The sequence below is a fragment of the Notolepis coatsorum genome (genome assembly GCF_963971535.1).
Source record: "Notolepis coatsorum genome assembly, chromosome: 12".
Taxonomy (NCBI): Eukaryota; Metazoa; Chordata; class Actinopteri; order Aulopiformes; family Paralepididae; genus Notolepis; species Notolepis coatsorum.
The window spans coordinates 9,303,090-9,330,773 of NC_140176.1; the positions used below are offsets into that span (position 1 = coordinate 9,303,090).

Genomic DNA, 27,684 nt, shown 5'->3' on the forward strand with positions numbered 1-27,684 from the left:
TATATATCTATATGTTGTGTATGTTGAAAATGGGGGACCCTGATGCAAACAAGACGAAAGTCTTTCTCTGGTCTGCATTCCCTTAACAATTGTGTGTATTGAGCCGTACTGTATTGTACCCATTCTGCAATCTGTTAATAAAGTTTTCAATCAATCAATGAATCAATCAAAACCACCAGGACATGACAGAAGCTACTCGGACATCATTATATTTGGTTTTTTATTTTGCAATCTGAACAAAAATGTTAATACTGCAGCATTACAACCGTAGTGGTTTCATTACGTGTGAAAGTGAAAACATGTTTTGTCAGAGGAGATTGTGCCGTTACTTGATCAGCTCGTTACGCGACACCTGTTGTGCTGTTTTTCAGATGAAAGCATGCGAGTCTCAGTAGATCAGAGCCGTGCAGTCTCCTCTCGGCTTCTTGATCTTGTCATAGTTCTTGTTTATGATGTCATACAGTATGGCCTGAAGGGAGAGGGAGAGGGAGAGAGAGAGAGAGAGAGAGAGAGAGAGAGAGGGAGAACAGTCAGGGACAGATAGAGAGAAAGACAGACACAGGCCCAGTAAACACGATCACGGGTATTTTCGACACAGAGGTTTTAAAAAAAAAGATTCCTCCATATACACGGGTGGTTTAAAAAAATAACCGCGTCCTCACGCAACTGGAAAAGCTGCTGCCGAGTGACGTAATATACATGTAGTACAATGCCAAAGAAATGGGTGGCGATGTAAGTTCAAACATGGAGGCAATTTCAACCAATCAGAAGGGTTGAACGAGTCACTACACGACGTCCTGCTCAAAACAGAAACCCGCCATCTTTAAATTACCTCGCGGCTCGCGTTAACATTAGCAACATAGCATTTATTTGCAGCAAGAAACAAAGTGCAATAAAAGTGCAATAAACAAAAAAGGATACATTCACTGTGTTCTGCCTCATTTGTTGATGAAACAAAACCAACATCAACCCAATTTACCACCAAGAGCGGAGAGTTTAGTCTCACAAAAAGATTGCTGATGTTGTTAGCTTACATGCTAATGTGATTGGGATTTTCCATTATAATAGTTAGCATTGCGGCTACCGTACATTAGCGTAGTAACGTTAACGCTAGTAGAATGAATGGATGAAAACGTTATTTAACAGATTGCAGAATGGGTACAATACAATACGGCTCAATACAAACAATTGTTAAGGGGACGCAGACTGTTGTAGTTTGGACTGGGTTCCTTATAACAATAACTTGACAACACATGAGCTTAGTTGGTAGGTAGCCGCAGCTACTTGGGACAGCTCTGCCGTAAACACTGGAAATAATCTCGGTTACTATGTCCACACGCAACCAATGCAACCGGGGTGAGCCCAAAACTCCACCCTGGACTCCGGTTATAAATGAGCGCGGTTGCACTGTTCCAAAAACCCGGATGCGTGTGGACGAACAGTGCAACTGCGCACATTAAATCACGGTTACATTAAACAAGACGAAAGTCTTTCTCTGGTCTGCATCCCCTTAACAATTGTATGTATTGAGCTGTACTGTACTGTACACATTCTGCAATCTGTTAATAAAGTTTTCAATCAATCAATCAATCAACCCTGTGTCTGTGTGGACACTGGACAGGGCCACAGTAACCGAGACGGAGAGAGAGAAAAATATAGACACAGTGAGAGAAATCTAAAGGAAAAGAGACAGGGGGGGATGGAGAGAAAGAAAGACATAACAGAGAGAGAGAGAGAGAGAGAGAGAGAGAGAGAGAGAGAGAGGCAGAGGCACAGAATGAGCCATAATTGCATCAAACGGTTCCTCATCAGTAGCAGCATCAAACGGCAGAAGACAATAGGAAGAGCTCGGAGACTAGCAGTGAGTAATGACCGTGTGATTAGGCATCAATCAGTCAGGAATCAGCCCCGGCAATTAGTCTAATTATCCTTTTATCAAGATGAAACCCAGTCTATTTAGCCATCAGCCCTTCTCAACGACTGCCGGGCCACACATTTTTATATTTTATAGATGAACTGGATTCCGTTCTCACTGGTCCCTGGCTGTAATATGCTAATGCTATACTACACTAGCTACTAGGAACACTACACTAGCTACTAGTAACACTACACTAGCTACTAGGAACACTACACTAGCTACTAGTAACACTACACTAGCTACTAGGAACACTACACTAGCTGCTAGGAACACTACACTAGCTACTAGTAACACTACACTAGCTACTAGGAACACTACACTAGCTACTAGTAACACTACACTAGCTACTAGGAACACTACACTAGCTACTAGGAACACTACACTAGCTACTAGGAACACTACACTAGCTACTAGTAACACTACACTAGCTGCTAGGAACACTACACTAGCTACTAGGAACACTACACTAGCTGCTAGTAACACTACACTAGCTACTAGGAACACTACACTAGCTACTAGGAACACTACACTAGCTACTAGTAACACTACACTAGCTACTAGGAACACTACACTAGCTACTAGTAACACTACACTAGCTACTAGGAACACTACACTAGCTGCTAGGAACACTACACTAGCTACTAGTAACACTACACTAGCTACTAGGAACACTACACTAGCTACTAGTAACACTACACTAGCTGCTAGGAACACTACACTAGCTACTAGGAACACTACACTAGCTGCTAGTAACACTACACTAGCTACTAGGAACACTACACTAGCTACTAGGAACACTACACTAGCTACTAGGAACACTACACTAGCTACTAGGAACACTACACTAGCTACTAGGAACACTACACTAGCTACTAGTAACACTACACTAGCTACTAGTAACACTACACTAGCTACTAGGAACGCTACACTAGCTACTAGGAACGCTACACTAGCTACTAGTAACACTACACTAGCTACTAGGAACACTACACTAGCTACTAGGAACACTACACTAGCTACTAGTAACACTACACTAGCTACTAGGAACACTACACTAGCTGCTAGGAACACTACACTAGCTGCTAGTAACACTACTCTAGCTACTAGGAACACTACACTAGCTGCTAGGAACACTACACTAGCTACTAGGAACACTACACTAGCTGCTAGGAACACTACACTAGCTACTAGTAACACTACACTAGCTACTAGTAACACTACACTAGCTACTAGGAACACTACACTAGCTACTAGGAACACTACACTAGCTACTAGTAACACTACACTAGCTACTAGGAACACTACACTAGCTACTAGTAACACTACACTAGCTACTAGTAACACTACACTGGCTACTAGTAACACTACACTAGCTACTAGTAACACTACACTAGCTACTAGGAACACTACACTAGCTACTAGGAACACTACACTAGCTACTAGGAACACTACACTAGCTGCTAGTAACACTACACTAGCTACTAGTAACACTACACTAGCTACTAGGAACACTACACTAGCTACTAGTAACACTACACTAGCTACTAGGAACACTACACTAGCTACTAGGAACACTACACTAGCTACTAGGAACACTACACTAGCTACTAGGAACACTACACTAGCTACTAGGAACACTACACTAGCTACTAGTAACACTACACTAGCTACTAGTAACACTACACTGGCTACTAGTAACACTACACTAGCTACTAGTAACACTACACTAGCTACTAGTAACACTACACTAGCTACTAGTAACACTACACTGGCTACTAGTAACACTACACTAGCTACTAGTAACACTACACTAGCTACTAGTAACACTACACTAGCTACTAGGAACACTACACTAGCTACTAGGAACACTACACTAGCTACTAGTAACACTACACTAGCTACTAGTAACACTACACTAGCTACTAGGAACACTACACTAGCTACTAGTAACACTACACTAGCTACTAGTAACACTACACTAGCTACTAGTAACACTACACTAGCTACTAGGAACACTACACTAGCTACTAGGAACACTACACTAGCTACTAGGAACACTACACTAGCTGCTAGTAACACTACACTAGCTACTAGTAACACTACACTAGCTACTAGGAACACACACTACACTAGCTACTAGGAACACTACACTAGCTACTAGGAACACTACACTAGCTACTAGGAACACTACACTAGCTACTAGGAACACTACACTAGCTACTAGGAACACTACACTAGCTACTAGGAACACTACACTAGCCACTAGGAACACTACACTAGCTACTAGGAACACTACTCTAGCTACTAGGAACACTACACTAGCTACTAGGAACACTACACTAGCTACTAGTAACACTACACTAGCTACTAGGAACACTACACTAGCTACTAGGAACACTACACTAGCTACTAGGAACACTACACTAGCTACTAGGAACACTACACTAGCTACTAGGAACACTACACTAGCTACTAGGAACACTACACTAGCTACTAGTAACACTACACTAGCTGCTAGGAACACTACACTAGCTACTAGGAACACTACACTAGCTACTAGGAACACTACACTAGCTACTAGGAACACTACACTAGCTACTAGGAACACTACTCTAGCTACTAGGAACACTACACTAGCTACTAGGAACACTACACTAGCTACTAGGAACACTACACTAGCTACTAGTAACACTACACTAGCTACTAGTAACACTACACTAGCTGCTAGGAACACTACACTAACTACTAGTAACACTACACTAGCTGCTAGGAACACTACACTAGCTGCTAGTAACACTACACTAGCTACTAGGAACGCTACACTAGCTACTAGGAACACTACACTAGCTACTAGTAACACTACACTAGCTGCTAGGAACACTACACTAGCTACTAGTAACACTACACTAGCTACTAGGAACACTACTCTAGCTACTAGTAACACTACACTAGCTACTAGGAACACTACACTAGCTACTAGTAACACTACACTAGCTACTAGGAACACTACACTAGCTACTAGGAACACTACACTAGCTACTAGTAACACTACACTGGCTACTAGGAACACTACACTAGCTACTAGGAACACTACACTAGCTACTAGGAACACTACACTAGCTACTAGGAACACTACACTAGCTACTAGGAACACTACACTAGCTACTAGTAACACTACACTGGCTACTAGGAACACTACACTAGCTACTAGGAACACTACACTAGCTACTAGGAACACTACACTAGCTACTAGGAACACTACACTAGCTACTAGGAACACTACACTAGCTACTAGTAACACTACACTAGCTACTAGTAACACTACACTAGCTACTAGGAACACTACTCTAGCTACTAGTAACACTACACTAGCTACTAGTAACACTACACTAGCTACTAGTAACACTACACTAGCTGCTAGTAACACTACACTAGCTACTAGGAACACTACTCTAGCTACTAGTAACACTACACTAGCTACTAGGAACACTACACTAGCTGCTAGTAACACTACACTAGCTACTAGTAACACTACACTGGCTACTAGTAACACTACACTAGCTACTAGTAACACTACACTAGCTACTAGGAACACTACACTAGCTGCTAGTAACACTACACTAGCTACTAGGAACACTACTCTAGCTACTAGTAACACTACACTAGCTACTAGGAACACTACACTAGCTACTAGTAACACTACACTAGCTGCTAGTAACACTACACTAGCTACTAGTAACACTACACTAGCTACTAGGAACACTACACTAGCTACTAGTAACACTACACTAGCTACTAGTAACACTACACTAGCTACTAGGAACACTACTCTAGCTACTAGTAACACTACACTAGCTACTAGGAACACTACACTAGCTGCTAGTAACACTACACTAGCTACTAGGAACACTACACTAGCTACTAGGAACACTACACTAGCTACTAGGAACACTACACTAGCTACTAGGAACATTACACTAGCTACTAGGAACACTACACTAGCTACTAGTAACACTACACTGGCTACTAGTAACACTACACTAGCTACTAGTAACACTACACTAGCTACTAGTAACACTACACTAGCTACTAGTAACACTACACTAGCTACTAGTAACACTACACTAGCTACTAGGAACACTACACTAGCTACTAGTAACACTACACTAGCTACTAGGAACACTACACTAGCTGCTAGGAACACTACACTAGCTACTAGGAACACTACACTAGCTACTAGGAACACTACACTAGCTACTAGGAACACTACACTAGCTACTAGTAACACTACACTAGCTACTAGGAACGCTACACTAGCTACTAGTAACACTACTCTAGCTACTAGTAACACTACACTAGCTACTAGTAACACTACTCTAGCTACTAGTAACACTACTCTAGCTACTAGTAACACTACACTAGCTACTAGTAACACTACACTAGCTACTAGTAACACTACTCTAGCTACTAGTAACACTACACTAGCTACTAGTAACACTACTCTAGCTACTAGTAACACTACACTAGCTACTAGTAACACTACTCTAGCTACTAGTAACACTACACTAGCTACTAGGAACACTACTCTAGCTACTAGTAACACTACACTAGCTACTAGTAACACTACTCTAGCTACTAGTAACACTACACTAGCTACTAGGAACACTACACTAGCTACTAGGAACACTACTCTAGCTACTAGGAACACTACACTAGCTACTAGTAACACTACACTAGCTACTAGGAACACTACACTAGCTGCTAGGAACACTACACTAGCTACTAGGAACACTACACTAGCTACTAGGAACACTACACTAGCTACTAGGAACACTACACTAGCTACTAGGAACACTACACTAGCTACTAGTAACACTACACTAGCTGCTAGGAACACTACACTAGCTACTAGGAACACTACACTAGCTACTAGGAACACTACACTAGCTACTAGGAACACTACACTAGCTACTAGGAACACTACTCTAGCTACTAGGAACACTACACTAGCTACTAGGAACACTACACTAGCTACTAGGAACACTACACTAGCTACTAGTAACACTACACTAGCTACTAGTAACACTACACTAGCTGCTAGGAACACTACACTAACTACTAGTAACACTACACTAGCTGCTAGGAACACTACACTAGCTGCTAGTAACACTACACTAGCTACTAGGAACGCTACACTAGCTACTAGGAACACTACACTAGCTACTAGTAACACTACACTAGCTGCTAGGAACACTACACTAGCTACTAGTAACACTACACTAGCTACTAGGAACACTACTCTAGCTACTAGTAACACTACACTAGCTACTAGGAACACTACACTAGCTACTAGTAACACTACACTAGCTACTAGGAACACTACACTAGCTACTAGGAACACTACACTAGCTACTAGTAACACTACACTGGCTACTAGGAACACTACACTAGCTACTAGGAACACTACACTAGCTACTAGGAACACTACACTAGCTACTAGGAACACTACACTAGCTACTAGTAACACTACACTGGCTACTAGGAACACTACACTAGCTACTAGGAACACTACACTAGCTACTAGGAACACTACACTAGCTACTAGGAACACTACACTAGCTACTAGGAACACTACACTAGCTACTAGTAACACTACACTAGCTACTAGTAACACTACACTAGCTACTAGGAACACTACTCTAGCTACTAGTAACACTACACTAGCTACTAGTAACACTACACTAGCTACTAGTAACACTACACTAGCTGCTAGTAACACTACACTAGCTACTAGGAACACTACTCTAGCTACTAGTAACACTACACTAGCTACTAGGAACACTACACTAGCTGCTAGTAACACTACACTAGCTACTAGTAACACTACACTGGCTACTAGTAACACTACACTAGCTACTAGTAACACTACACTAGCTACTAGGAACACTACACTAGCTGCTAGTAACACTACACTAGCTACTAGGAACACTACTCTAGCTACTAGTAACACTACACTAGCTACTAGGAACACTACACTAGCTACTAGTAACACTACACTAGCTGCTAGTAACACTACACTAGCTACTAGTAACACTACACTAGCTACTAGGAACACTACACTAGCTACTAGTAACACTACACTAGCTACTAGTAACACTACACTAGCTACTAGGAACACTACTCTAGCTACTAGTAACACTACACTAGCTACTAGGAACACTACACTAGCTGCTAGTAACACTACACTAGCTACTAGGAACACTACACTAGCTACTAGGAACACTACACTAGCTACTAGGAACACTACACTAGCTACTAGGAACACTACACTAGCTACTAGGAACACTACACTAGCTACTAGTAACACTACACTGGCTACTAGTAACACTACACTAGCTACTAGTAACACTACACTAGCTACTAGTAACACTACACTAGCTACTAGTAACACTACACTAGCTACTAGTAACACTACACTAGCTACTAGGAACACTACACTAGCTACTAGTAACACTACACTAGCTACTAGGAACACTACACTAGCTGCTAGGAACACTACACTAGCTACTAGGAACACTACACTAGCTACTAGGAACACTACACTAGCTACTAGGAACACTACACTAGCTACTAGTAACACTACACTAGCTACTAGGAACGCTACACTAGCTACTAGTAACACTACTCTAGCTACTAGTAACACTACACTAGCTACTAGTAACACTACTCTAGCTACTAGTAACACTACTCTAGCTACTAGTAACACTACACTAGCTACTAGTAACACTACACTAGCTACTAGTAACACTACTCTAGCTACTAGTAACACTACACTAGCTACTAGTAACACTACTCTAGCTACTAGTAACACTACACTAGCTACTAGTAACACTACTCTAGCTACTAGTAACACTACACTAGCTACTAGGAACACTACTCTAGCTACTAGTAACACTACACTAGCTACTAGTAACACTACTCTAGCTACTAGTAACACTACACTAGCTACTAGGAACACTACACTAGCTACTAGGAACACTACTCTAGCTACTAGGAACACTACACTAGCTACTAGTAACACTACACTAGCTACTAGGAACACTACACTAGCTGCTAGGAACACTACACTAGCTACTAGGAACACTACACTAGCTACTAGGAACACTACACTAGCTACTAGGAACACTACACTAGCTACTAGTAACACTACACTAGCTACTAGTAACACTACACTAGCTACTAGGAACGCTACACTAGCTACTAGTAACACTACTCTAGCTACTAGTAACACTACACTAGCTACTAGTAACACTACTCTAGCTACTAGTAACACTACTCTAGCTACTAGTAACACTACTCTAGCTACTAGTAACACTACACTAGCTACTAGGAACACTACACTAGCTACTAGTAACACTACACTAGCTACTAGGAACACTACACTAGCTACTAGGAACACTACACTAGCTACTAGTAACACTACACTGGCTACTAGGAACACTACACTAGCTACTAGGAACACTACACTAGCTACTAGGAACACTACACTAGCTACTAGGAACACTACACTAGCTACTAGGAACACTACACTAGCTACTAGTAACACTACACTGGCTACTAGGAACACTACACTAGCTACTAGGAACACTACACTAGCTACTAGGAACACTACACTAGCTACTAGTAACACTACACTAGCTACTAGTAACACTACACTAGCTACTAGGAACACTACACTAGCTACTAGTAACACTACACTAGCTACTAGTAACACTACACTAGCTACTAGTAACACTACACTAGCTACTAGAAACACTACACTAGCTACTAGTAACACTACACTAGCTACTAAGAACACTACACTAGCTACTAGTAACACTACACTAGCTACTAGTAACACTACACTAGCTACTAGGAACACTACACTAGCTACTAGTAACACTACACTAGCTACTAGTAACACTACACTAGCTACTAGTAACACTACACTAGCTACTAGAAACACTACACTAGCTACTAGTAACACTACACTAGCTACTAGGAACACTACACTAGCTACTAGGAACACTACACTAGCTACTAGTAACACTACACTAGCTACTAGTAACACTACACTAGCTACTAGGAACACTACTCTAGCTACTAGGAACACTACACTAGCTACTAGTAACACTACACTAGCTACTAGTAACACTACACTAGCTACTAGGAACACTACACTAGCTGCTAGTAACACTACACTAGCTACTAGGAACACTACTCTAGCTACTAGTAACACTACACTAGCTACTAGGAACACTACACTAGCTGCTAGTAACACTACACTAGCTACTAGTAACACTACACTGGCTACTAGTAACACTACACTAGCTACTAGTAACACTACACTAGCTACTAGGAACACTACACTAGCTGCTAGTAACACTACACTAGCTACTAGGAACACTACTCTAGCTACTAGTAACACTACACTAGCTACTAGGAACACTACACTAGCTACTAGTAACACTACACTAGCTACTAGTAACACTACACTAGCTGCTAGTAACACTACACTAGCTACTAGTAACACTACACTAGCTACTAGGAACACTACACTAGCTACTAGTAACACTACACTAGCTACTAGTAACACTACACTAGCTACTAGTAACACTACACTAGCTACTAGGAACACTACACTAGCTGCTAGTAACACTACACTAGCTACTAGGAACACTACACTAGCTACTAGGAACACTACACTAGCTACTAGGAACACTACACTAGCTACTAGGAACACTACACTAGCTACTAGGAACACTACACTAGCTACTAGGAACACTACACTAGCTACTAGTAACACTACACTGGCTACTAGTAACACTACACTAGCTACTAGTAACACTACACTAGCTACTAGTAACACTACACTAGCTACTAGGAACACTACACTAGCTGCTAGGAACACTACACTAGCTACTAGGAACACTACACTAGCTACTAGGAACACTACACTAGCTACTAGGAACACTACACTAGCTACTAGTAACACTACACTAGCTACTAGTAACACTACACTAGCTACTAGGAACGCTACACTAGCTACTAGTAACACTACTCTAGCTACTAGTAACACTACACTAGCTACTAGTAACACTACTCTAGCTACTAGTAACACTACTCTAGCTACTAGTAACACTACACTAGCTACTAGGAACACTACACTAGCTACTAGTAACACTACTCTAGCTACTAGTAACACTACACTAGCTACTAGTAACACTACTCTAGCTACTAGTAACACTACACTAGCTACTAGTAACACTACTCTAGCTACTAGTAACACTACACTAGCTACTAGGAACACTACTCTAGCTACTAGTAACACTACACTAGCTACTAGTAACACTACTCTAGCTACTAGTAACACTACACTAGCTACTAGGAACACTACACTAGCTACTAGGAACACTACTCTAGCTACTAGGAACACTACACTAGCTACTAGTAACACTACACTAGCTACTAGGAACACTACACTAGCTGCTAGGAACACTACACTAGCTACTAGGAACACTACACTAGCTACTAGGAACACTACACTAGCTACTAGGAACACTACACTAGCTACTAGGAACACTACTCTAGCTACTAGGAACACTACACTAGCTACTAGTAACACTACACTAGCTACTAGGAACACTACACTAGCTGCTAGGAACACTACACTAGCTACTAGGAACACTACACTAGCTACTAGGAACACTACACTAGCTGCTAGTAACACTACACTAGCTACTAGGAACACTACACTAGCTACTAGGAACACTACACTAGCTACTAGGAACACTACACTAGCTACTAGGAACACTACACTAGCTACTAGGAACACTACACTAGCTACTAGGAACACTACACTAGCTACTAGGAACACTACACTAGCTACTAGTAACACTACACTAGCTACTAGGAACACTACACTAGCTACTAGTAACACTACTCTAGCTACTAGGAACACTACACTAGCTACTAGTAACACTACTCTAGCTGCTAGGAACACTACACTAGCTACTAGGAACACTACACTAGCTACTAGGAACACTACACTAGCTACTAGTAACACTACACTAGCTACTAGTAACACTACTCTAGCTACTAGTAACACTACACTAGCTACTAGTAACACTACACTAGCTACTAGTAACACTACTCTAGCTACTAGTAACACTACACTAGCTACTAGTAACACTACACTAGCTACTAGGAACACTACACTAGCTACTAGGAACACTACACTAGCTACTAGTAACACTACACTAGCTACTAGTAACACTACTCTAGCTACTAGTAACACTACACTAGCTACTAGTAACACTACACTAGCTACTAGTAACACTACTCTAGCTACTAGTAACACTACACTGGCTACTAGTAACACTACACTAGCTACTAGGAACACTACTCTAGCTACTAGTAACACTACACTAGCTACTAGTAACACTACACTAGCTACTAGTAACACTACTCTAGCTACTAGTAACACTACACTAGCTACTAGTAACACTACACTAGCTACTAGTAACACTACTCTAGCTACTAGTAACACTACACTAGCTACTAGTAACATTACACTAGCTACTAGTAACACTACTCTAGCTACTAGTAACACTACACTGGCTACTAGTAACACTACACTAGCTACTAGGAACACTACACTAGCTACTAGGAACACTACACTAGCTACTAGGAACACTACACTAGCTACTAGGAACACTTCACTAGCTGCTAGGAACACTACACTAGCTACTAGGAACACTACACTAGCTACTAGGAACACTACACTAGCTGCTAGTAACACTACACTAGCTACTAGTAACACTACACTAACTACTAGTAACACTACACTAGCTGCTAGGAACACTACACTAGCTACTAGTAACACTACACTAGCTGCTAGTAACACTACACTAACTACTAGGAACACTACACTAGCTACTAGGAACACTACACTAGCTACTAGGAACACTACACTAGCTACTAGGAACACTACACTAGCTGCTAGGAACACTACACTAGCTACTAGTAACACTACACTAGCTGCTAGGAACACTACACTAGCTGCTAAGAACACTACACTAGCTGCTAGGAACACTACACTAGCTACTAGGAACACTACACTAGCTACTAGTAACACTACACTAGCTACTAGGAACACTACACTAGCTACTAGGAACACTACACTAGCTACTAGGAACACTACACTAGCTACTAGGAACACTACACTAGCTACTAGGAACACTACACTAGCTACTAGGAACACTACACTAGCTACTAGGAACACTACACTAGCTACTAGTAACACTACACTAGCTACTAGGAACACTACACTAGCTACTAGGAACACTACACTAGCTACTAGGAACACTACACTAGCTACTAGGAACACTACACTAGCTACTAGGAACACTACACTAGCTACTAGTAACACTACACTAGCGACTAGGAACACTACACTAGCTACTAGTAACACTACTCTAGCTACTAGTAACACTACACTAGCTACTAGGAACACTACACTAGCTACTAGGAACACTACACTAGCTACTAGGAACACTACACTAGCTACTAGGAACACTACACTAGCTACTAGTAACACTACACTAGCAGCTAGTAACACTACACTAGCTACTAGGAACACTACACTAGCTACTAGGAACACTACACTAGCTACTAGGAACACTACACTAGCTACTAGGAACACTACACTAGCTACTAGTAACACTACACTAGCTACTAGGAACACTACACTAGCTACTAGTAACACTACACTAGCTACTAGTAACACTACACTAGCTACTAGGAACACTACACTAGCTACTAGGAACACTACACTAGCTACTAGGAACACTACACTAGCTACTAGTAACACTACTCTAGCTACTAGGAACACTACACTAGCTACTAGGAACACTACACTAGCTACTAGGAACACTACACTAGCTACTAGGAACACTACACTAGCTACTAGGAACACTACACTAGCTGCTAGTAACACTACACTAGCTACTAGTAACACTACACTAACTACTAGTAACACTACACTAGCTGCTAGGAACACTACACTAGCTACTAGTAACACTACACTAGCTGCTAGTAACACTACACTAACTACTAGGAACACTACACTAGCTACTAGGAACACTACACTAGCTACTAGGAACACTACACTAGCTACTAGTAACACTACACTAGCTGCTAGGAACACTACACTAGCTACTAGTAACACTACACTAGCTGCTAGGAACACTACACTAGCTGCTAGGAACACTACACTAGCTACTAGGAACACTACACTAGCTACTAGGAACACTACACTAGCTACTAGTAACACTACACTAGCTACTAGGAACACTACACTAGCTACTAGTAACACTACACTAGCTACTAGGAACACTACACTAGCTACTAGTAACACTACACTAGCTACTAGGAACACTACACTAGCTACTAGGAACACTACACTAGCTACTAGGAACACTACACTAGCTACTAGGAACACTACACTAGCTACTAGGAACACTACACTAGCTACTAGTAACACTACACTAGCTACTAGGAACACTACACTAGCTACTAGGAACACTACACTAGCTACTAGGAACACTACACTAGCTACTAGGAACACTACACTAGCTACTAGGAACACTACACTAGCTACTAGTAACACTACACTAGCTACTAGTAACACTACACTAGCGACTAGGAACACTACACTAGCTACTAGTAACACTACTCTAGCTACTAGTAACACTACACTAGCTACTAGGAACACTACACTAGCTACTAGGAACACTACACTAGCTACTAGGAACACTACACTAGCTACTAGGAACACTACACTAGCTACTAGTAACACTACACTAGCAGCTAGTAACACTACACTAGCTACTAGGAACACTACACTAGCTACTAGGAACACTACACTAGCTACTAGGAACACTACACTAGCTACTAGGAACACTACACTAGCTACTAGTAACACTACACTAGCTACTAGGAACACTACACTAGCTACTAGTAACACTACACTAGCTACTAGTAACACTACACTAGCTACTAGGAACACTACACTAGCTACTAGGAACACTACACTAGCTACTAGGAACACTACACTAGCTACTAGTAACACTACTCTAGCTACTAGGAACACTACACTAGCTACTAGGAACACTACACTAGCTACTAGGAACACTACACTAGCTACTAGGAACACTACACTAGCTACTAGGAACACTACACTAGCTGCTAGGAACACTACACTAGCTACTAGGAACACTACTCTAGCTACTAGGAACACTACACTAGCTACTAGGAACACTACACTAGCTACTAGGAACACTACACTAGCTACTAGGAACACTACACTAGCTGCTAGTAACACTACACTAGCTACTAGGAACACTACACTAGCTACTAGGAACACTACACTAGCTACTAGGAACACTACACTAGCTACTAGTAACACTACACTAGCTACTAGGAACGCTACACTAACTACTAGGAACACTACACTAGCTACTAGGAACACTACACTAGCTACTAGGAACGCTACACTAACTACTAGGAACACTACTCTAGCTACTAGGAACACTACACTAGCTACTAGGAACACTACACTAGCTACTAGTAACACTACACTAGCTACTAGGAACACTACACTAGCTACTAGGAACACTACACTAGCTACTAGTAACACTACACTAGCTACTAGGAACACTACACTAGCTACTAGGAACACTACACTAGCTACTAGGAACACTACACTAGCTACTAGGCGGCAACCATTTAAACTATTGATTCTCCTCTTGTTTTCTTCCCTACAGTAGATCTGTAATTTCCCCACTATTGTCATTAAACTAGGGCCTAGGCATATGCCAGCATCCCATCATGGTAAAGTTAAGAAGAAAGATTATATTATTTTGTATTGTATTCTTTTATTTTTATTTATTTTTTCTCCACTTTTTCCTCCTTATTTTTCTCCCATCCCAATTTCGCCTCGCCAATTCTCCCTTCAATTCTCCCCAGCCAAGCAGCCATTTACCATCCCCTCCCCCGTCTCGAACGTTGCTAGACTATGCCTCCCACTGGTCGGCTGCAGTGAGGACCAAGCCTTGCATCACGTGTCCCCTCCGGTACACGAGGAGGCAGCTGTCGCATCTTTTCACCTGTACAGCGCAATCTCTCAGTGGCGAGGAGTAACGCGTGGGAGGCTCACGCTGCCCCCGTTACTTCCTGATTCTGCTGTACAGGCGCACCAGCCGACCTGTAGGAGTCGCTGTCCACAACGTCCAATCCCCACCCACCAGCTTTCCCACCCCCTAATACTGCTAATTGTATTAGTATGAACGACCGGCCAAGCTTGTAGCAACGCCGAGAGCTGGGCTCGAACCCAGCATCTCCTGCGTTAGTGGCGAGCGCCTTGCCCACTGCGCCACTTAGCCGCCCTTGTATTTTATTCTAAGAGGGTATCTTACGTATGTGTTGCGGATCTCCAGAACCATGATACGCAGCTCACTGTACTGGTACTGGTCCAGCTCATGAACCAGCTGCCGGAAGTCTCCCTGCAACAGAACCTCTTTTTAATATACAGTAGGGTGCAAAGTGACCAGAGCATGAACACACACCAACACACGCATACATCAAGTCATTTATTTATACAGAACGTTTAAAAACTCAAGAGCCAACCAAAGTGCTGTAGAGTCAAAAAAGCATAACAAATTCATAATTACAAAAAGGCACAGCAGGACAAGACAGTACAAACAGACAATAGGACAACAGTAAGCCAACACACGGATAGAGTAGCACAAGGTACAATATAGCACATGGGACAATAGCGGGACAGTAGACATGGGGTTATTTACTAAAGTACAATGAAGCAACCTACAGGATAATGGCGCACAAAGGACAATGCGGCACAGGGGACAGAAGAACACAAGCACAGATACAAGGGCGAAGGGACAGGATACAATTGCATGGGAGTGTGTGAGTTAGGGTGTGGGGGAAAATCAGTGGTTTATCGAAGGCTAGGGAGTAAAAGTGTGTTTTTAGTCGGGACTTAAATGTCTCCAGCGAGGGGGCAGTTCTGATCTCCAGGGGTAGCTGGTTCCACAGCTTGGGGGCCACGGCCTTGAAAGAGCGACTGTTATTCAGTTACTACTGGTATATATTTGAGAAATACACAAGGACTGTCGTATTCTGTTGTGGATGGTTAAATGAACACACCAATATTATGCCACGAGCCTAGCTTAAAAGAGTCAAGAGTCCACTTCCAGTCATTTGTACTAGAAGATGTTAAGTGCATTTCCCATAATGTTGGCGTGTTCCTTTAAAAGTTAAAACCTCTGTTTGCAGGTTGTGGGTGTGGCTTCAGGTTGTGGGGGCGTGGCTTCAGACTTTTCTTTGTTTACTGGACCCCACGTGTCTGAAGCTGCACGGCACACACATCCACACTCACTTTAAATAAACACTCACCTTATCACCCACTTTATATTTATTAGTAAAGAGATTTGCACTACAATTCATACCGCATTGCACCTTAACCTAAGTTTGTACCTCATCCCATTTCTGCACTGTACCTCACTTTTACTCTGTATTGTATGTACTGTATATTGATACAACACTTTTTTTGACGTACGTTTGACTTTTTCTATTTTATACTTTTATCTATTACTGTCTGTATGAAGCACACTGCCAGGCAGGGGCTCCTACAGAAAAAAGCATTTCATGATATAAAGTATTCTGTATTTTACTATGACAATTAATAAACAAACTGGGAACAATGATCACAATTGAATCACCCAGCCTTAACCCTTTCCCCGCCGCACTACCAAAACGGTTAACCCTTTCACTGCGACAATACACACAGAGGGTTAACCCTTTCACTGCCACGCGACAGCCGGTTAACACTTTCACTGCCACACGACACAGAAGGTTAACCCTTTACCATCACACAACCGACGGCGACCGGTTGTGTGATAGTAAAGGGTTAACCTTCCGTCGTGTGGCAGTGAAAGGGTTAACACACACACACACACACACACACACACACACACTACTTACGACATGGGGTTGCTTGGTGGCCTTGGCCACGGCGTCGCCCCTCTCGCTGTGGTATCTGACGGACGAACGAATAAACATCAAACGTCGTCATTCACTCGTCGACCAAATACAAAGAACAAATCGACTAAATCCGTCGCATCTCTTACTTTGAGATCTGCGTCTGGAATCCCTCGATCTTGGCGCGCGTGTTGGTCAGCAGCTCAAACACCTTCTCCTGTCAAAGTCAGGTTTATTTGTGTGTCACGGAGAGCGTTAAGATCAAGAGGGCAGCGCTGCTCATAATGTCACCTGAAGGGGGCGTCTGTGATCCTCGCCGCCACTAAACGAATCATCATAATAATAAACCAAATCTATTGGACATAGAAGTAGAAGAAAACCCTCTAAATCAGGTCAGTTTTGACGCCAACAAAACCACCAGCTAGCTAAAGTCCAGCTAAATACCTACGTCATATTCTAATATTGGAATAACCAGCCCATACCTCACTTATATCATCACTTAAGCACAGTTACATGTCTCAGAGGGTCTCACAGGCCCACATTAGGAGGGAGCGACACCCCCTGACCTTTAACCCTCAGGGAAGATGTCTGACCTTTAACCTTCAGGAAGGATGAGGGGAAAAAAAACACAAAACCTTAATAGGAAAAGAAAAGTTGGAAACCTGTGGTATTTATACTGCCTAGCAACAGCTGTGCAACAGGGAGGTGCTATACTGTGTGCTGGTAGTTAGGGAGGTGCTATACTGTGTGCTGGTAGTTAGGGAGGTGACTATACTGTGTGGTAGTAGTTAGGGAGGTGCTATACTGTATGCTGGTAGTAGTTAGGGAGGTGCTATACTGTATGCTGGTAGTAGTTAGGGAGGTGCTATACTGTATGCTGGTAGTAGTTAGGGAGGTGCTATACTGTATGCTGGTAGTAGTTAGGGAGGTGCTATACTGTATGCTGGTAGTAGTTAGGGAGGTGCTATACTGTATGCTGGTAGTAGTTAGGGAGGTGCTATACTGTATGCTGGTAGTAGTTAGGGAGGTGCTATATTGTATGCTGGTAGTAGTTAGGGAGGTGCTATACTGTATGCTGGTAGTAGTTAGGGAGGTGCTATACTGTATGCTGGTAGTAGTTAGGGAGGTGCTATACTGTATGCTGGTAGTAGTTAGGGAGGTGCTATACTGTATGCTGGTAGTAGTTAGGGAGGTGCTATACTGTATGCTGGTAGTAGTTAGGGAGGTGCTATACTGTATGCTGGTAGTAGTTAGGGAGGTGCTATACTGTATGCTGGTAGTTAGGGAGGTGGCTATACTGTGTGGTGGTAGTTAGGGAGGTGGTAGTTATACTGTGTGGCACCCCAAAGCTGTTATTACAACATGTGACTAACCTGTACAGCCACCCCAAAGCTGTTATTACAACATGTGACTAACCTGTACAGCCACCCCAAAGTTGTATTACAACATGTGACTAACCTGTACAGCCACCCCAAAGTTGTTCCCATCCTCAATCTTGGGAATCTGAAGTTGAACCCACATAGACACCTGCAAGAAACAAGGACACATGTTTGAGTGTCATAGAAATGAGGACAGTGTCATAGAAATGAGGACATAGTGTCATAGAAACGGGGACACAGTGTCATAGAAAATGAGGACAGTGTCATAGAAACGAGGACACGTAGGGGCGACAGTGGCTCAGGAGGTAGAGCAGTCGTCTGGCAATCCGGAGGTTCCCGGTTCGATTCCCGCTCCTCCCGCGCAGCGTGTCGAAGGGTCCTTGAGCAAGACACTTAACCCCTAATTGCTCCTGATGAGCAGGTTGGCTCCTTGCATGGTTGCCTCCGCCGTCGGTGTGTGAATGTGTGAGTGAACGGGTAAAATGTGAGGAACAAATTGTAAAGCGCTTTGGATAAAAGCGCTATATAAAAAAGCAGCCATTTACCATAAAAGCAGCCATTCATGGAAACGAGGACACAGACTCACTCTGAATACGAGTGCCATGTCTGTGAACCGCCACTAGGGGCAGAGTGGGTACCAGTGAGTGACTGAGTGACATTGTGGGTCTACCATCTTTCTATAGTTTATCTATGTCATAGATAGACCATAGAAATCTATGACTTCTTAATTATTTTAAACTCTTATTCAGCTTTTTTTTTAACACTAACACTGAAACTCAGTCACTCAGCGAATTGAAACTCAAGTCACTCAGCGAATTGAAACTCAGTCACTCAGCAAATGTAAAACTCTGTCTCTCAGCGAATTGAAAACCCAGTAAGTGAGCCAGTTGACCAGATGATCACACAGTATATTTTTTGTCTGACTAACCGTGTTGAGTTTCTCCTTTAAGGTTTGGATCTGAGGCTTGATCTCCTTCAGCAAACTCTCCACCCGCTCATTGCAACAGATGGGACCACAGGGAGGACCTGGAGGTTAAAACAAACAAACCTGTACTCAACAGTTTAATTTAATATAGCAATAAAACAAGACCGTGTTCTTTACTGTGATACTGTGATTATGGGTACAGTTCATTCCTGAACACACTCAAAAGGCATTATGACTTTTATAAAACAGCTTCTAACATCGACCTACTGTTTCTATAGACCTTAGGTTTCTTTTAAACAAAGGGTACATAAATAAGAATAAGGAAACATGTTAAAGTTAGAGAAATGGGCTGCGGTCTCGACTCCCGGAGTCAGCATTGCTTGGGGCTTGAGCTGATCGCTATACTAACCCGTTTGGCTGGGTTAGGGGGAGGGCAAGTCATGGGTGGGAATCTGGCGTTGTGGACAGCGACGCCTACAGGTCAGGTCTGGGCGCTTGCTCAGCGGAGGCAGGACTTGAGGAAGGCAGCGTGACCTCCCACGCGTTACACTTCACCAATGAGAGTCCTCGCTGCCAGGTGAAAAAAGAGTCACTGGCTGTCGCTGCGCGTGTCGGAGGAAGCGTGCTGATACTTCAGGGTTCCCTTGTACCGACCAGTAGGAGAACATGCACACAACAACCAGGTAGGGGAGGGGGGGAATTGGCACAACGACTAAATTGGGACGGGGAGAAAAACAGAGAAAAATCGGAGAAAGATAAATAAAATAAATAAAAATAAAAATAAATGTTAGAGAAATGACTAATTACCTCATTGGTTACCACTGGTTAGATAATCTTATCTCACAGCGAAGTGTGTTTTGACTTGGTAAAAAAGTAGAGTGGGGGGCGACAGTGGCTCGGGACGTAGAGCAGTCGTCTGGTAATCCAGAGTTTCCGGTTTGATTCCCGCTCCTCCCGGGCAGCGTGTCGAAGTGTCCTTGAGCAAGACACTTAACCCCTAATTGCTCCTGATGAGCAGGTTGGGTGACTCTGTCGTCGGTGTGTGAATGCGTGAGTGAATGTGTAAAATGTGAGGAACAAATTGTAAAGTGCTTTGGATAAAAGCACTATATAAATGCAGCCATTTACCATTTCTTTACCATTTAGAGTTCAAACGCATGGATGATAGATAGATTAAGCATCATAGAAGTTAACCCTTTGTACTGAAGAACCATATAAGTCTGTTTTGAAATGTCTCTCTCTCAGATATTGACAGACTGTGGTTGGTTTTACTGCCACCTCTTGGGATATTGATAACCCTATGAGTCCATTTTATTATTATTATTATTATTATTTTTTTTACTCATGTACTGAACCTGAGGATTTCCATTTCAGGAGGAATTACTCCACTACATTTCCAAGCAAATATCCTACATTTTACTTTTCAATGACAGATAAGACTGTGGTTGTACTGAGCAGCTCCTAGTGGTCAACAGTGTCAAGACTGTGGTTGTACTGGGCAGCTCCTAGTGGTCAACAGTGTCAGACTGTGGTTGTACTGGGCAGCTCCTAGTGGTCAACAGTGTCAGACTGTGGTTGTACTGAGCAGCTCCTAGTGGTCAACAGTGTCAGACTGTGGTTGTACTGGGCAGCTCCTAGTGGTCAACAGTGTCAGACTGTGGTTGTACTGGGCAGCTCCTAGTGGTCAACAGTGTCAGACTGTGATTGTACTGGGCAGCTCCTAGTGGTCAACAGTGTCAGACTGTGGGTGTACTGGGCAGCTCCTAGTGGTCAACAGTGTCAGACTGTGGGTGTACTGGGCAGCTCCTAGTGGTCAACAGTGTCAGACTGTGGTTGTACTGGGCAGCTCCTAGTGGTCAACAGTGTCAGCCTGTGGTTGTACTGGGCAGCTCCTAGTGGTCAACAGTGTCAGACTGTGGTTGTACTGGGCAGCTCCTAGTGGTCAACAGTGTCAGACTGTGGGTGTACTGGGCAGCTCCTAGTGGTCAACAGTGTCAGACTGTGGTTGTACTGGGCAGCTCCTAGTGGTCAACAGTGTCAGACTGTGGTTGTACTGGGCAGCTCCTAGTGGTCAACAGTGTCAGTCTGTGGTTGTACTGGGCAGCTCCTAGTGGTCAACAGTGTCAGACTGTGGTTGTACTGGGCAGCTCCTAGTGGTCAACAGTGTCAGACTGTGGTTGTACTGGGCAGCTCCTAGTGGTCAACAGTGTCAGACTGTGGTTGTACTGGGCAGCTCCTAGTGGTCAACAGTGTCAGACTGTGGTTGTACTGGGCAGCTCCTAGTGGTCAACAGTGTCAGACTGTGGGTGTACTGGGCAGCTCCTAGTGGTCAACAGTGTCAGACTGTGGTTGTACTGGGCAGCTAGTGGTCAACAGTGTCAGACTGTGGTTGTACTGGGCAGCTCCTATTGGTTAACAGTGTCAGACTGTGCTCCCAGGTGTGAATGTGTGGAACTGTGTGATTGTGAAGCAGGCATTGCTGAAACAGAGCATCTGTGCTCAGTGAACCTACCAGTGAACCTACTAGTGAACCTACCAGTGAACCTGGGTAAATAAAGGTTAAAAATAAATAAATAATAATACAGAAGGACCCGTCTTTTCTATTACCTGCATCTTCCTCATCACCGTCCTTGTCCTTCTTCCCTTCCTTTGCGTTCTTCTGGAAGACAGGGAGACAATACAACATCCTCTGTTTTTACCGAATAAAGAGTACAAATATAAGAGTTAAAAAGAGTCAGCTGAAGATGAAAGTGTACCTCGTCTTTCTTCTTGCGTGTGGCCTCCTCCTTAACGGGGTCCGGTACCGGGATGTCCAGGGGAGCCTTCAGCGTCGCCAGGTCCCCCACGCTGAGAGAGCTCTATAGACGGGCATGTCGTTCAACACGGGGCCGGGTGACGAGGGCAACACATACTATTGTGATATTTTTGTTATTTCTTTTGAGAGTACAAGAAGAAGAAGTCTTTATTTGTCATGCAGATTTTTTTTTTGGCGTTTTTTATCGCTTTATTTCTACTGGGCAGTCCAGTAGGGAGAGACAGAGGAGGAATGGGAGACAGAGTGGGGGGGAAGACATTCGGGAAATAACGACGGGTTCGGGAATCGAACCCGGGTCGGTCGCCCGTGTCGCGGCTGAGCGCGCTATGTGGTTCGCCACTGGGGCGCACCTGTCATGCAGATTTAACACACACACACGCGCGATGGGCGACCCACAGGAACACACACAATGCACTGAGTTGCTGATGAAATGTTCTCTGCACTTCCCATCCCGTCGTTCGTCCGTCCTTCCCCCCCCCCCCCCCCCCCCCCCCTCACCAGGAGGGGGAACCCTTGCGAGCACGGGGGGGGAGAACATGCAAACTCCACACAGAAAGGCCCGGGAGAGATACCCCACCTGGGTACCTGGCAACGCTGCGACCTGGTCCCCAAGCGGGAATCGAAGCCACGACCTTCTAGCTGTGAGGCGACAGTGTTAATAAGGTATTTATTTATAATTATCTTTCATTCTTCTAAGGGCCAATTCAGGGTATTCTTGCTGCAGGTCATGCAATGAATGAGTCTCTCCTTTTTTCTGTTGATTCCGTGACCAGCGCCTCACCGAGATGGGACCTCCCGCAGTGTGCATACTCACCGAGTCATGCAATATGCTCTAATAAACACAGCCCGTTGGCTTGTATGGGTGTCATTTAATGATGAGCACCCGTTGTTTGATTACATTCACACGTTTTTTTGCCTAACAAGATGTCTGTGTAATGGAATGGAATACTATTAAAAGGTTTGTAATAGGCGGCTAGGTGGTCGAGCGGAGATTGCGTTCGTCACCAGCCCCGGAGCTGTGAGCTTGGTTCGCCTGTTCGAATCCAGCTCACAGCTCCGGGGTTGTCACCAGCTTGGCTGGCCGTCTGCACTGATACAATTGGCTGTATCAGAGGGTGGGAGAAGCTGGCGGGGTGGGTCCGGGTCGTTGTAAACAGCGACTCCTACAGTTCGGTCGGGGCGCCTGCTAAGCGCGGATTGGACGTGAGGGGGATAGTGTGGTCCTCCCACACGCTACGCCCTCTCAATGAGAATCCGCGCTGCCAGGTGAAAAGAAGCAGTGATTGGCTGGACGTGTGTCGGAGGAAGCACGTGGTAGCCTCCACTCTCCCAAATGATCTGACTGTGGGGGGTAAAGCGCAGCGACCAGGAAGGGACTGGGAATTGGCATACGACTAACATTGGGATGGGAGAAAATCGGAGGAAAATGGAGGGGGAAAAAGACCAAAAAAAGAAAAAAAAAAAAAAAAGGTTTGTAATACCTGAAAGCAAACCTGTAGCAAACTTGATAAGGCCAAGTAGGCCAAGTAGTGACAAGACCAAGTATGGTCTTGTCAATATTCCAGTGTACAGTGTTGCTTGTACAGTTGTACAGTGTCCCCCACCCACCCCTCCTACATAACCTCCCCCCCCCCCCCCCCACTCCTACCCAACCACCTCCAATGTACAGTTTCTACGTCAAATGTATATACTTCTTTTCTGGACTCTTTTCGTATCACAAACAGTACTGTGTTTGCAAATCTGGCATGTCATAAATGTATAGATGTAGCAGTACTGTCTATCTGTATGTCATATATGTTACGATGAATTGAAAATGGGGGACCCTGATGTAAACAAGACGTGTTTCTCTGGTCTGCATCCCCTTAACAATTGTATGTATTGAGCTGTACTGTACCCATTCTGCAATCTGTTAATAAAGTTTTCAATCAATCAATCAATCATCCATTAGCAAAACACATTGTTGGCTAACGGTTAGGGTTAGGGGTGGATAGTGGCCACTGTCGACAACTTGGAAGTTGAATGAATGAATGAATGAATGAATGAATGAAAACTTTATTTAACAGATTGCAGAATGGGTACAATACAGTACGGCTCAATACACACAATTGTTAAGGGGATGCAGACCTGAGAAAGACGTTTGTCTTGTTTCCATCAGCACTCACCTTCAACAGCACCTCCATCTCCGCAATCTTCTGGGGGAAGAATTTTGACACCAGGGCTTCTGCCTGTTGTAACAGAATAAAGTAGGTTTTTATCAAAGCTGTGCGGTTAACATAGGAGGATCCATTTAAATTCAACTGGCCACTGTTGAGAAAACATTTCAATTATAAAGCAAATTACCTCTTTGGTAAGCTGCTGGCAGAAGTCATCAACCTTGGAGAAATGTGAGACAATATTGAAATAGTAGTAGTAGTAGTAGTAGCCTAGCAGTAGTGGTAGTATTGTTATTTGCTCATGTATAAATAAGCCTACCAGTACCACATACTGTAGCTACCACTTTCACATAGGACAACCCCTACTCACACAATAGATAAGAATCAGATAAGTCTCTCTAACCAAACAAACACTGGCCATTGTTTGACATACATTTCCACCTCGATTAGGTCAACATCAATCACCTGCTCCTTCCTCTATTTCTATTGTTATCGTTAATTATTATTATCATTCTCATTATCAATATACGCATAAAGACACGGCATCAGTTTTGGAAAAAGTAATAGACAATGTATATTATATATGAGGGAATAATGACTAAGTTATCTGCACACTTAGCTGCATGGTGCACACACACGGCATTACCCGTTGCTTCGACTCGGGGCGAATATCCAAGGAAGTCATCGCTGGTTTGATTGTAATTGATTTACTTTATTGAGCTAAATGTATCTTCTGAAACGGTGCAATACAATATGCTTTGTTCGTATCTGTTATGCCACAAACGCAGGAAATATACGCACGGTTACTCAGCATACAAAGTGACAATTAAAGTACAGACAGTCTATCCAGCTAGATTTCCCGAGTTTCCCGTACTTTCCACTTTCCAGTCCACACGTGATCGAAATTGCATTGTGGGATGTGTAGTTAAATCATCATTCCGTAGTAGTGCCTAACTGAAATCAATTAAAAGAGTAGGCTGGACGCGTGTATGCTTTCGGACATATCATAACTGTTATTTCCATGCGTTCGTTTATAAATAAATAGGCTAAAATGTCCCCAAAATCCCCAAATTCTGTTTTAATACTAGGTTACTGCAGAACTTAGTGTATTGAATTTATTTTAAACTGCTGTTCTGAATGTAACCAGCAGCTGGTGCTGCCGCTATTTTGGAGGAATGCTGTATGGTACGTCATGAGGTACGTTGAATGAATGAATGAATGAATGAAAACTTTATTTAATAGATTGCACAATGGGTACAATACAGTACGGCTCAATACACACAATTGTTAAGGGGATGCAGAGCTGAGAAAGACGTTTGTCTTGTTTACATCAGGATCCCCCATTTTCAATTCATATAGACATTTATGACATACACAACATACATGACATTTATGGCATAGGAACATATAGGTATTTAGTACGTTGTTGAGATCATGAGTTAACAACCTACAATCACTTGGATTTAGGCACTTATATATCAGGCTTTCCCAACCCTGACATGTGAAAATAGTGTCTCTAGAATAAAATCTAACAAAAATCACTGTAATGTAATACAATTAGGTTATTATTATTCTTACGTGGAAATACCACTTTTTTAATCCGAGGCCACAGTGGAAGCAGTGCAGCTTGCCATGTGTTTTTGTACTCAAGACAGTGCATCAGTAGCCTGCTACATGAAAGACACACACATTGTCATGGGGTAAGAGGAATTTCACCTTTGAAGAAAGGTCACAAGCGCCTGTTGAACAAACTGTTTGTTGAATGCTTTCTATCCATATAATGTGATCATACAGGCTTGTGAAGTAACAGTTACCACCCACAGGAAAAGACCATAATAGGCCTTTTAGCCTCTATATTTTATTATATTCAATAGTATAGGTTTTGTGAAGCTCTGCAAAACCAAGTGAGTAATATTAATAGTTGTAACTATATATAGTGTGCAGATTTCTTTCAAACTGTGGCAACAGACTGATTGCTTTTAATAACGTGTCTTTATTTGCACCACTACAACAGCAAAACTAGAAAGGAGTGTTCAGTAGAGCACAAATCTCCACCAGGAGGCACTATAAATCTTTGTCATTTCTATAATGAATATCTGTTAGATTGTGACTGTATTCTCAAGGTGTTTATCTGGTTCCATAGTTTATTTGTTTTGGCCTGCTTTGGTTTGCATCATAGATTAATTGGCAAATGCCTGCCTTTAGAAATGCCTGCCTGCTATTAGCAATGCAAGCTGAGGCCGCAATGAGTTATAAAAAGGTTTCAATCAGTCATCCCAGTGAGTTAATACTAGAACACGAAGGACAGATTTCTCTAATCAGATTGTTGTGATGACAGTTAAATGAACAGATAAATGTTCCTTGCATTGCCCCCCCCCCCCCCCCCCACACACACA

At 43.0% G+C, this 27,684-nt stretch overlaps 1 protein-coding gene across 1 annotated transcript; it reads right to left on the minus strand.

The window, feature by feature from the left end:
* Positions 1-213: 213 nt before the first annotated feature.
* psme1 (proteasome activator subunit 1) lies at positions 214-26,163 on the minus strand. Its single transcript, XM_084326228.1, has 11 exons — positions 25,935-26,163; positions 25,476-25,508; positions 25,298-25,360; positions 23,077-23,178; positions 22,928-22,979; positions 20,324-20,421; positions 19,475-19,543; positions 18,166-18,233; positions 18,020-18,074; positions 16,435-16,521; positions 214-469 (listed from the first exon to the last, which is right to left on the minus strand). The coding sequence occupies exons 1-11, from the start codon at positions 25,971-25,973 to the stop codon at positions 389-391; spliced, it is 747 nt and encodes a 248-aa protein (XP_084182354.1). The 5' UTR covers positions 25,974-26,163; the 3' UTR covers positions 214-388.
* Positions 26,164-27,684: the final 1,521 nt, after the last annotated feature.